Genomic DNA, 12,435 nt, shown 5'->3' with positions numbered 1-12,435 from the left:
AAAAGATTCAATATTGGAAAGGCCAAGGGTTATCACCCTCTTCAAGAGAAAGGTATTGATACCTTGAGCTCAGATTTAGGTTTTCGTGGTTGAACCAGTCCACCACGTTCTTGTCGACTGTAAGACACCCGTGGTTATTTTGTCAATCTCAAGTTGTTGTGTCCATTCAACATCTCGAAGGTGCTCATAAGGGTAAGGTGTGTCTACGTGCATTCGTATGAATGGTGTATGTACACGTATTTGAGCATATTGTGTTCAAAAAAACCACTGATACCTTGCCTCCGAATTGATACTCACATTAGTATACCAAAATTGTGTCCACAATTTTACCCAAGTTAACGTGTAACTGCTAATATACTCAATTTAGACACTGACATGATTACCAGTACCTGGCATGATTAGAACAACTATCAGGAGGCTATAAGGATTAAACAAGTATGCTTGTGCTAAGTTGGATGAGAGAGAACAAAAACAGGTTGTAGATTAACAACTTGCTGCAGCACGAACTTTAAGAAACATCGTGAGCGTGTATCCATATAGCCGGTTGTTGACTATACTATTAACCATGCTTTTAATGAACAACCCAAACCGACCCCACAGGCAGCAGGTCGTTCCATGGATAAGGGTGATTAGTACACGTACGTCCAAACGTGTTGAGATGGCAGCGTGTTAGCTTGCCCACGCCTCTGGGTGGCTTGCCGTGTGAGGACTAATTAGCAGTTGAACCCTGACGGGCTCCTTTGTGTGACCGGGATTGATTGGCATGCTCTAACCAGCTGGAACGTACAGTACGCGTATCAGTCTCAACCATTTTCTTTTTGTAAAGTCTCAACCATCATCTAGTCGGTCAATAGAAATAAAATACGGATAATGATAGCCCCATTTGCCTGCCAACTCTTGGAACCGCAAGCACGCGTAGTCTGGCAGACAACCGTGTCCTCTTTTTTTTTCAAAAAACTCGACAAACGTGTCCTTAAGATATGCCTCTCTCGTATAGGCACAAGTCAGGCCTTCTAAGACGAACGGGGAGGGACCACTCTACATCTTCAAATCGGATTATCAAAATACAGTGCTCTATATTTACTCAATTTGCATGTGCCAAGCCCTAGGGAGGGTGAAGTCACTTCGACGGCTTGCCTTGTGGGCACGGCCAAGTTTTTGTGCAGAGGAAATCGTTGGGTTTTCCTATCCTGATATTTTGCTCCTGCAAATAGCTCGTGATGGCGTTCTTTTGCCAGCCCTTGAAGCTCCTGCAAAGCAAGCACCAAAAACATCAGACTACAACATAGCGTTAGCTTAAGAAAAAGGTAGCATTAGCAAATGTTCGTCACTGTCGCCATCCAAACGAAACCTACACTAAATAGGCTTGCATTTAAGTCGGAAATGAACCTTTGAAGCAGAATTTTCATTGTGTTCAAAGCTATACAATAACAGATTTGGGCAAAATGCATCCCAATGAAACATTATATGATTATGATTACGAAGAGAAAGGTGAGTATGATGAGATGGTCATGGACAGAAGTTATCAAGTAGTTGCAGAAAAAATTAGCTGTTAATGTTGAACTTTAAGATAAATGTGGACCGCCCAGCAGAAAAGAAGAAGGAAAATGAAAAACGTGATCACAACTATTAGTGCTGCCAAGAGTGACACTCGACAATGTTCAATGGACATTGATCCTAGGAGACTCTTGCCAAACAGTACAAACTAGTATGAACCAAAAGAACATATAAGATATTAAGGAAAGCTTATCATGCCCATTCAAGACTCAACTAGCGTAATATTTAGGCCTTGTACAATGCAAGGTGCTTAGGAGAGGTGCTTGGAGAAATAAACCAGGCTTTCCTTAAGCACCAGTGCTTATTTTATATAGGGCAGACGCTTAATTAGGCGTCTCTCTTGTAGAAATAGGCACCGATGCTTCAGAAAAAACCGGTTTATTTTTCTAAGCACCTCCCTAAGCACCTAGCATTGTACAAGGTCTTAGGTGCTTGAACTAGTCAGAGATTTGAATTATATGGAGGGTATAGTTAGGTTAATAAATGATTTAACCATATACATCGAATAAAACCAAATGCCAGAAAAAGTATTGAATATTCATTTCATAGATTGTGATGGCATGCAGTGCACAGGAACCGCACTGAGCAACATTGAAAGATCACAAGAGTTCCAATACGACCTATTTGCAAGAAAGATTATTTGAGATTTTACTGTTTGGGAACCGAAACAAGCTTGTTTTCACCTTAAGGTGGGTTGGTTGCTGCTAATTAACCCAGTTTATGAAACTGCTACTACAATAAGAAACTGGTTATGCTACTTACTTCTGATCAAGATGTGCTATAACTTCACCACCAGGAAATCCTGCCTTCGTGGCTTCATACGAAACTTTGATGGAATGCTTCCACATCCCACCAACCTCACCAGAACTCTTTCCATTTACTTGAGGCGGAGCGTCCATTGGCAAAGAGTAACCAGACAGGAGATGACCCACCCAGACACCATCTTTGCTGATAAAAATTGAGGATGTAAACAATATCAGACTACTAATATTGTTCAAGCATGAACGGAATGCTCACGTCTCTGCCAGTTTGCGACTCACTAAATAAGTATATACATAAACTGAGAACACATTGCTCGGAAAGAGTAGTCACTTAGGAATAGGGCTGCATACACATTCACTTCAGCATAAGAGATATCAGGAATTTATCGGCAGTTAGGTAAAAGTCAGAACCAATCAAACAGTACAGAACAAACTGTTTTTTTCTAGTATGGTTATCCATTTCAACAGTATGCTTTGTATGATAATAAGATTTAAACTAATAACTACATAATCCAAACAAGTTATAAGATGTTCAAGAATGCATTTTGGCACACTGGCATTAGAGCACTTCATAAAGGCCACATATTTTGCTTCAAGATCCATGTATGGTATATTTGGTTGTACTATTGGTGAATTTATCTTATGCTGCTGTGACAGGTGGAACCACATGTATTACCTCTCCCCCTTCATCTCTCTATGTGTTCCAGGTTTAAGAAGGAAGGAATCACAAAATGCGGTTATTAGATCAAAGACGAGGAGATGGTGATCTAAGGTGAATCTCATGGATGTTCCCTAAGATAATATCATCATGATTCGTGGTCAATATCAGGGAGCAACTTCACTACACAACATGAGCATGAAAAGAAACAGCCAATCATCTATCTGTAACAAAGTGGGTTGGCTTAGGTCATACACTTTTATACTGAATCATTACAACTACAATAAGCATTATAAGTCCAGAATTCGAGGGGCGGCAATGCGTCGTTAGAAACTGCTGCAATAATAATTTCACCTCAGGGCTTACATGACAATATCCGTATGACGAGGGGCGTAGTGACCACCACCGATACCTAGTAGAACCTTTTCACCACTCCTGCATAACCAGAAATGAGGTTTGGAGCCTTAAGAAGAGCAAAAGTAATGAATGAATACTTGAAACAAAAAAAAGGAAGGTCGCCATTTCAAATACCAAACAAGTAAAGTATGACAGTGAAAAGATGCAGCCCTGGTATGCAAGAGCATAATAGAACTTAATTATGCCAATGCAGAATGATACAGGTTTCACAAACCAAGGTCAACTGAATTGTGGCACATATTGCTAAAGGACCAATGTTTGTGACTTGTAATTTCAAACTTTTAGTGTCTGGACTTCTCCTACAGTTTTCAGTTCAAAAGAAAAATTAATTTGTGAAGCATAATATATTGAAAGTGAAATTATTTTTCGTTTATCATAACACTGATCCATCTATGTCCTGATCTGTCGAGAAGTAACATTTTTACATACTGACAGCAAAAATTAAGTGCTTGACTGCACGCATTTAAGGAAAACCTATATTTAGTGATGCAGGGAGTATAGAAGATTGTTAAGTCATAAATCTTTTGACTAATACATCGTTGCAGATGATCTAACATTTTATTCACACAATCTTGAATTCGAGTTGTTAAATTCCAATCATCCTGATTCCCAGAGCGGTTTAAAGTTCCTGTTAGAATTCTTAATTAAATCACTGCTCACCCCCATAAAACATAATAAATCACTGCAAGGATTCTAACCAGCCATCCAACCACCTCATTGTTAGACTCCATGTAGAGAAAAGAATATGTCAACATACCCCAGCCAAGTTCCAACAGCATTTCCTTCCTCAAGACCAAGACCTTTCCATAGAACCTGAAATGATTGGAGAGCTCAGTTTCATGTTCTCCTATGTTTGTTTTTACTTTTGAAACAAATAAGTCGTCAAATGTACATTTGATTAATATTTAGAGACTTTTGAGCCTGCGGTTACTTTAAACAGTGATAAGAGTGCATTTTTTGCAAGTTCTTACCTAATTCTACCACATTAGGACTTATGGTGACAATTAAAAAAAAGTTCTGCACATTGGGTATTGCCTAATTGGTACTACTCCAACAGGTACTATGCATAATTAAAACAAAAGAAAGTTTGACACTCAAGAAAAAGGGTGAAAGCTTGACATTTTAGCTGAAAGGTATTGAATATGGGCAATGCACCAATAAGTGTCAATGCTTTGCTGTACTAATTTCAACCTGTACATGCATTATGATCTTTTTCTGGAGGGGGGAGGGGGGATGGCATGAGATCTTGCAGTTCGAACAACGAAACCCTTCGGGTTCTCTTGCAAATCCACAAGAAGGAACAAAGTACATGACGAGAGAGAGAGAGAGAGAGAGACTCAACTAGAGCAATGGCCTGCGCAGCATCTTGTCTACCCCAGTATTCTTGTGTACTTCCTGACATACAAGCATTCACATTAGCTATTCTGGTACAACATACTCATTGACAATAGCCTAGACTTGCTTGTTTTGCATTTATATGTAAATCAACTGCACGAGTGGCCATCTGCTGCTTTTATATCAGGAAATTCATATGAACCCAATGTAACCACTTTATAGCATCTCGATCAGCCAGTTTTTCTGTGCAGCATCCTTTGGAGGAGTTGATTATTTGATTCATTGGTTTTCATGTCGAATGCAGGATGTTTTACAGAGGTGGGTTATCTGGCTGCTTGGGTTGCACAAGTGTGAATCTTTTGATATGATAAAATTATAGTCCAAATAATAAATTATCTATCTTTTGGATTTTTAAGATCCAAAAGTTCAAATAATAATATAAATGATTGTTGGCATTTGTAGACTAAATGCTTCAACAGAGATACTGAGGTATCCTCATTATAGTTTGTGTTTGTTTGTTTTGTGAAAGAAACGGTAGAGGAGAGTCCAACCCTACATATCATACGTTAAATAGGCACTTGTCCCTGAATTAATGTGTAATAATTCTTAAATAACAAACCACCGATCCTTTGGCTGCGCTAAGCGATAAAAGATAGCTTGTATGAGTTTATCCAAAAGGATGCACAAAAAATGTAAGGAACTAAGGATGGATATAAATGTGTACCTATCTCAACAAACATCGTGGGTGTACTGGTAAGTGGTCCATGGTGAGTAGCTTCAAGTGTAATCTTCAAAAGCAAACAGTATTAAAATCAGTTGATTTGGAAATAGAAAAGGCATCAAGGAAGCAACGTACCTCAAACTCTGGAACAAGACCTTGGTCTGCAGCAACCTTTTGCATCAACCGGAACCATGGGCCAATTCGAGGGTTTGGCACCGCTGCCCATCCAGGCCTCCCACCTTGAGGGGGGGTCTCATCCTCCCTCAGATGTGGCACACCTTCAGAAGTAGATTCACAAGAATGAGCAAACCATCAATTATAAAACAATGATTGTGGTAAGAAGGAACCACTAATTAGTAATCGACATGCCTGTATGCATGTGGGTTGAAAAGCATGGACATTGCTCACAAACCATGAAACCAAACAATCGCAGGCTCAAGTATACAGGGAAATCAGGAAAAATATATAATATAATTAACTGCCTGTATGCTAGAAGAATAAGTGCAGTAACTTCGAATGTACTAACAATTTGTATATGGTATCATATTTACGTATTTAATAGGATTTTACACATAACATATCGAGGTTTGATTGCACTTGTGAATTAAACAGGATACAGACAGATGAATGCAGAACCAACCGATTGGATGGACAGTGAGTGCAGGGCGGTTGGAGACTGCAGTGTGTTTGCTGAGGAATATGACCTCGGAAACAGCCTCTCCAGTGGCTTCCTGCCACCGACGGTCAAGATCATCCTCTGCAACAATGCTGCGTTCATGCTTCAATAACCTAACATTCCCATTTGTAAAGCTCTCCATCCCCTCCTAAAAACAAATATCAGCACCAGTTAGTTGGGAACTATGCCACAAACACATTGTCGGATACCTTACGAATAAATAAAATAAGGATAAAAATTGCAGGTAACTTTAACTGAGATCAGAGTGGAACATAATGGACCATTGTTTTGTTACATTACATGATCCTAGATCTCTGTACACCAGTGAGATATGCAATTTACTAGGGTATACTCGTGGATAAAATTCTAGCAACAACGCACCTAATAAACAGTTAGCTTGTTACTCCCAGATTGCAGCCACTGCCACTATGTTGCCAGCAACAGCAGTCATGCCTCCGGTCACAAGTGTCATTCCAGACACCGAAATAATCCCCATAACACAGCTTTGGCAACAAATTTCTATTTAATATATCAAAACCTAGAGAGTATAGGTTGAATCTATTCTTCAAGACAAATCTAACCAAAATAATGATACAGAATACAGTCAGAATAATTTTACTGCACGCATTCTAAGATGGCATCTATCCCCACATGGAGGTTTTTCAGTAGACAAACAAAGAGCGAAATTCTGGCCTTCACGAAGCAAATCGTGAGGCAGGGATTTTTCTCATCGAACAAGCTTCCTGCTTCACAGTCGCAACTATTGTTCTATTTCTAAGTACTACGCACTGCGCCAACCCTAACCGGCACCGCACTTCGTCGCTGCTAGTCACCCTTACTCAACGGCAAAGTTAATCTTGCGATTGATGCATAAAGATTGCCAAGAACAGCGTGTACAGTCGAATGTGCTCGAAACTCAAAGGGGTTAGGTTGATGGGTGATAGGAAGAGCTTCCTCACCGGGATGGGCGGGCCGGGGGACCAGCCAGGCATAGCCAGGAACGCGGCGGCGGGGCCGATGGACGCCGGGTCGGACGCCGTCGCTACCACGAGAACAACCATCTTCTCCGATTCCCCTCCTCCTCCGGTCTGCTTCTCGCCGCCTCAAAGCTGTGGGAGTTTATTAAAAAATAAATTGAGACGGTAGTTTACTTCTGGGGGGAAGAAAAGCTTCGCGCCGCAAGCCCGCAGGGATTGGTTTTCAGGGGGCGGCGCACACGCCTGTGACGGCTCAGAACGATACGGGCCGTTTGATTCGACGTTTAATGGCTGAGATTAAATTAACAAAACTCGGATGCGTCCCGTGCAAGTCACAAACAAGCTACTCGGCCATAACATATTCCTCGTACCATCGTATTTTGGGCGGATTTACTAGCAAAAGAGCCAGAGAAGAAAATACCACCCGGACCTTATTATACCCCAATAAGTCTTGTCGAGGCGTCTCTTTCTCGACATAAGATAAGAAATCTGCTTTTTTTCTCATGCAAGATTTTGCCGAGGCGTACATGCATCGTTATTGACGGTTTGTTTCGTCTCTAATTTGGCTTTGATGAGGTGTTTATTACAATCCTGGTTGGTGTTGGTACGAAAGAAAGATAGATCATGCGCTATTGATTAAAATTGCATCTTAAATAGCATTTTTAAAATATTTAACAGCTAAAATAACATCATATTCATATTCTACACATTTTTCTAATCAAATTCATACATAACATGTTAAAATTAGAGTTGTGGTTTAAAAGATATGAGTATTTTAAAAAATATTATTTGTTCTAGATGGACTGCACGTTAATTATAGAAATGGTAAGGGGTTTACGGTAAAACACAAAAATAATTCATTTTGTGTCACTTAATGATGGAGTGCGAGTTATTTACCAGCAAAGGGATGGGGGTTTCTGTAAGACAGTTAAAAAAGTTTGTTTTCTCACTTAAATGTGGATGGTGGGTTAATTACCTGGAAATAGGTATATTACCTAATAAATTTGTAAATTACATATACCACGAAAATAATATAATAGGAGACTTCTTTCGCATAAGAATTCAACAATATAATTTGTATAGCGTACAACTTATATTTTGAGTAAATTACAAACAAAAAACACATATGAGGGTTTAAGATTACTACTACCATTATTGGAACTTTTTTCAAAACAAAACAATCGCTTTTGGGGATGGTTTGTTTTAGATTGCAGTGGTCGTGCGATTTGGCCATTTGAATCCATTTTCCGACAAGGCTGGCCCATCTGCCAGAAATCTAATGGTTGTTTGCCCTCAGCGGTTAACCCCCTAGCCGAAAATGTTTCCCTGTCATTCTTCTCCCTTTCTCCCGCGCACGACTACAAGAACCCATGGCGCCTTGAGGTGTCGGTGATGACTCGTTCGGCAACGATGATGCTCACGGAAGTGGCGGTGATGGTCGTTTCTTGCGATTCAAGTTGTTTGGATCTGATGATGGATGCGGTGTGGATTTGGAGGATGACTCGCACCCATCATCATCAGAATCATCAGCCTTACCCCACCGAATGCACAAGGCTTGCGCCGTGGCAACCAGCATCTCCGGCAAGGACCATCTAAGCAACTACATCTTCGATGACGGCTAGTCTCCCCTCCCCCGTGCCCTAAAATTTGGGGATTTTAGGTTCTGGTTTGTCAAATTCTGCTGAACTGGACTCTTGTAAGGGCATATTTCTCCCTAAGTGGTTTTGGTGATTGATGATAGTGCATTTGCGAACTAACCGTGTGCATTAAGCATTTCAGATATCTCATGTCTAGGCACTAGATGATTCGGTGTCCCTCGGAGCCTATCGAAGACAACAGTTCTCTACGTGTCTTTTCGGTGGATTTGATTCGTAGGAAAGCCGTAGTATTAAGAGGGGGTCCGCTTCGGAAAGGTATGGGTGGAATCGACACGTACACAGCCCCATATGCACCCACAGCTTCCTTTCCCTTCTCTGGAGCGTTTCCATATGTTTTATGTGGTGTGTTTAGTGACTTGCAAGCAGTAGTGCCGCTAGTGCCCACGGTAGTACCGCTGGGTACTTTGTGGCACTACCGCTTAGGGTTTCCCCGAGCGTGCAACATTCTGTTGCCGGTCTCCTTTTAACGGTAGTAGGGCGGTAGTAGCACGGTAGTACCGCTCTGGCGGTACTGCAGCCCATACTACCGCCGCCACTACCGCTTGCGGGGTTTTCCTCTATGCAAGCTTCTGTTCCCACTTTGCTCTAAGCGGTAGTAAAGCGGCACTAGGACGGTAGTACCGCTTCGCACGGTACTGCCGCCTTGGCACCCTCTACTACTGCTGCCTCTCCAGGTCTAAAATCCCTAAGCGGTAGTACCCCTAGGGGCAGTGGTAGTACCGCTCTGGCGGCACTACCGTAGGTACATCCAGTGTACTTTAGCCCTATACGGGCTAGTACCGCCTAAGCGGTAGTACCGCTCCTAGAAGCGGCAGTACCTCTTAGTTGCGGGCACAGGGCAGAAAAACGGTTGAATTTTTGTCTCCCTATATAAAGGGGGGTCTTCTTCCTAAGATTGACCTATTCCTCCTAAGCTTCATTGCCATTCAAAAGCTCATTCTTGCCCGATCTATCTCCCTAGCCAATCAAACTTGTTGATTTTCTAGGGATTGGTTGAGAAGGCCCCCATCTACACTTTCACTAAGAGAAATTTGATTCCCCCCACTAATCCCCTACGGATCTTGTTACTCTTGGGTGTTTGAGCACCCTAGACGGTTGAGGTCACCGCAGAGCCATATTCCATTGTGGTGAAGCTTCGTGGTGTCGTTGGGAGCCTCCAATTAAGTTGTGAAGATAGCCCCAACCTTGTTTGTAAAGGTTCGATCGCCGCCTTCAAGGGCCCCAATAGTGGAATCACGGCATCTCGCATTGCGTGGGGGCGTGAGGAGAATACGGTGGGCCTAGTGGCTTCTTGGGGAGCATTGTGCCTCCACACCGCTCTAATGGAGACGTACTTCCTCTCAAAGGGAAGGAACTTCGGTAACACATCCTCGTCTTCACCGGCTCTACTCTTGGTTATCTCCTACCTTTACTTGTGCGAGCTTTTATTGTGTTGTATCCCTTACTTGCTTGTGTGCTTGTTGTTGTTGCATCATATAAGTTGCTCACCTAGTTCCACATCTAGACAACCTATTTTGATGCTAAGTTTAATTTGATCATGAAAAGCTAAAAATTGTTAGTTGCCTTCACCCCCCCTCTAGTCAACCATATCGATCCTTTCAATTGGTATTAGAGCCCCGTCTCTTTATTGAGGACTTTGTCGTCCGAAGAGTATGGTTGACACCACAGACGAGGTGGAGGAGCACTCCGGTGCGAGTCCTCCCTTGTCTGCGGCCGATGGGGGATCCTCGGTCTCTCGTGAGAAGTTCAATGTTGCTTTGGACATGATACGTCAATTTTGCATCATGCTTTTATATTGATATTTATTGCATTATGGGTTGTTATTGCACATTATGTCACAATACTTATGCCTTTTTGTAACGCCCCGGACACACCCGCCGGTGGTCGTTACTCCTGGCGGGATCTAGACTGGCCCCACAGATCAATACTAGTATTTTCTGCGCATTTTGTCCTCACTCGTGCGCACCCGGGAGCAACTTCCTGGTCGGTCACCCATCCTGACACTACTCCAAGCTGAGCACGCTTAACTTTGGAGTTCTGTCCGAATGGGCTCCCAGAAAAGAAGGAATTCCTTATTTATATGAGTAGTCTATCATCCCTAATAAGCCAGGCTATCACATACACCCCCACTCAGAGGAACCGATGTCCTCGTCGGGCCACAGCAACGTTCCCTCTTGGCACATACGTCTGTGCATCCAGTCTGGTACATGTGCCATGTCGGGTGCCACGACGGGTCACAAACGTCATGAACAACATGACCGTGCACCTGTCCACAAACATCCGTGTAACCGCGAGGGTCGGCTCTGATACCAACTTGTAACATTCTAGACACACCCGCCGGTGGTCGTTACTCCTCGCGGGATCTAGACTGGCCCCACAGATCAATACTAGTCTTTTCTGTGAACTTTGTCCTCACTCGTGCGCACCCGGGAGCAACTTCCCAGTCGGTCACCCATCCTGACACTACTCCAAGCTAAGCACGCTTAACTTTGGAGTTCTGTCCGAATGGGCTCCCGGAAAGAAGGAATTCCTTATTTATATGAGTAGTCTATCATCCCTAATAAGCTAGGCTATCACACTTTTCTCTCTTATTTTACATGGTTTACATGAAGAGGGAGAATGTCGACAGCTGGAATTCTGGGCTGGAAAAGGAGCAAATATTAGAGACCTATTCTGCACTACTCCAAAAGTCCTAAAACTCCATGAAAGTCAGTTTTGGAATATATTAAAAATATTGGGTGAAGAAAGCACCAGAGGGGAGCCAGCCACCGTCCACGAGGGTGGGGTGCGCCCTACCCGCTGGGCGCGCCCCCTGCCTCATGGGCCACCTGGCAGGCCTCTGATGCCCATCTTATGGTATAAGGTGTCTTTCGCCCTGGAAAAAAATAAGAAGGAAGCTTTCAGGATGAAGCGCCGCCGTCTAAAGGCGGAACCTTGGCGGAACCAATCTAGGGCTCCGGCGGAGCTGTTCTGCCGGAGAAACATCCCTCTGGGAGGGGGAAATCGTCACCATCGTCATCACCATCGATCCTCTAATCGGGAGGGGGTCAATCTCCATCAACATCTTCACCAGCACCATCTCCTCTCAAACTCTAGTTCATCTCTTGTATCCAATCTTTGTCTCAAAACCTCAGATTGGTACATGTGGGTTGCTAGTAGTGTTGATTACTCCTTGTAGTTGATGCTAGTTGGTTTATTCGGTGGAATATTATATGTTTAGATCCTTTATGCATATTAATACCCCTCTGATTATGAACATGAATATGATCTGTGAGTAGTTACGTTTGTTCCTGAGGACATGGGAGAAGTCTTGCTATAAGTAGTCATCTGAATTTGGTATTCATTCGATATTTTGATGAGATGTATGTTGTCTTTCCTCTAGTGGTGTTATGTGAACATCGACTACATGACACTTCAGCATTGTTTGGGCCTAGGGGAAGGCATTAGTAATAATTAGATGATGGGTTGCTAGAGTGACAGAAGCTTAAACCCCAGTTTATGCGTTGCTTCGCAAGGGGTTGATTTGGATCCATATGTTTCATGCTATGGTTAGGTTTACCTTAATTCTTCTTCCGTAGTTGCGGATGCTTGCGAGGGGGTTAATCATAAGTGGGATGCTTGTCCAAGGAAGGGCAGTACCCTAGCACCGATACACCCACATATCAAATTATCAAA

General features: G+C 42.7%; 1 protein-coding gene across 1 annotated transcript; it reads right to left on the bottom strand.

Moving 5' to 3' along the window:
- Positions 1 to 921: 921 nt before the first annotated feature.
- On the bottom strand, positions 922 to 7,302 carry GEK1 (D-aminoacyl-tRNA deacylase). The gene is made up of 9 exons (XM_048673690.2): positions 7,085 to 7,302; positions 6,090 to 6,273; positions 5,585 to 5,727; positions 5,453 to 5,516; positions 4,736 to 4,788; positions 4,151 to 4,206; positions 3,343 to 3,411; positions 2,320 to 2,505; positions 922 to 1,250 (listed from the first exon to the last, which is right to left on the bottom strand). The coding sequence occupies exons 1-9, from the start codon at positions 7,184 to 7,186 to the stop codon at positions 1,121 to 1,123; spliced, it is 987 nt and encodes a 328-aa protein (XP_048529647.1). The 5' UTR covers positions 7,187 to 7,302; the 3' UTR covers positions 922 to 1,120.
- Positions 7,303 to 12,435: the final 5,133 nt, after the last annotated feature.

Source organism: Triticum urartu, chromosome 5A (genome assembly GCF_056163025.1).
Source record: "Triticum urartu cultivar PI428250 chromosome 5A, HENAU_Tu73, whole genome shotgun sequence".
NCBI lineage: Eukaryota > Viridiplantae > Streptophyta > Magnoliopsida > Poales > Poaceae > Triticum > Triticum urartu.
This window is presented reverse-complemented; position numbering and strand designations above follow the sequence as displayed.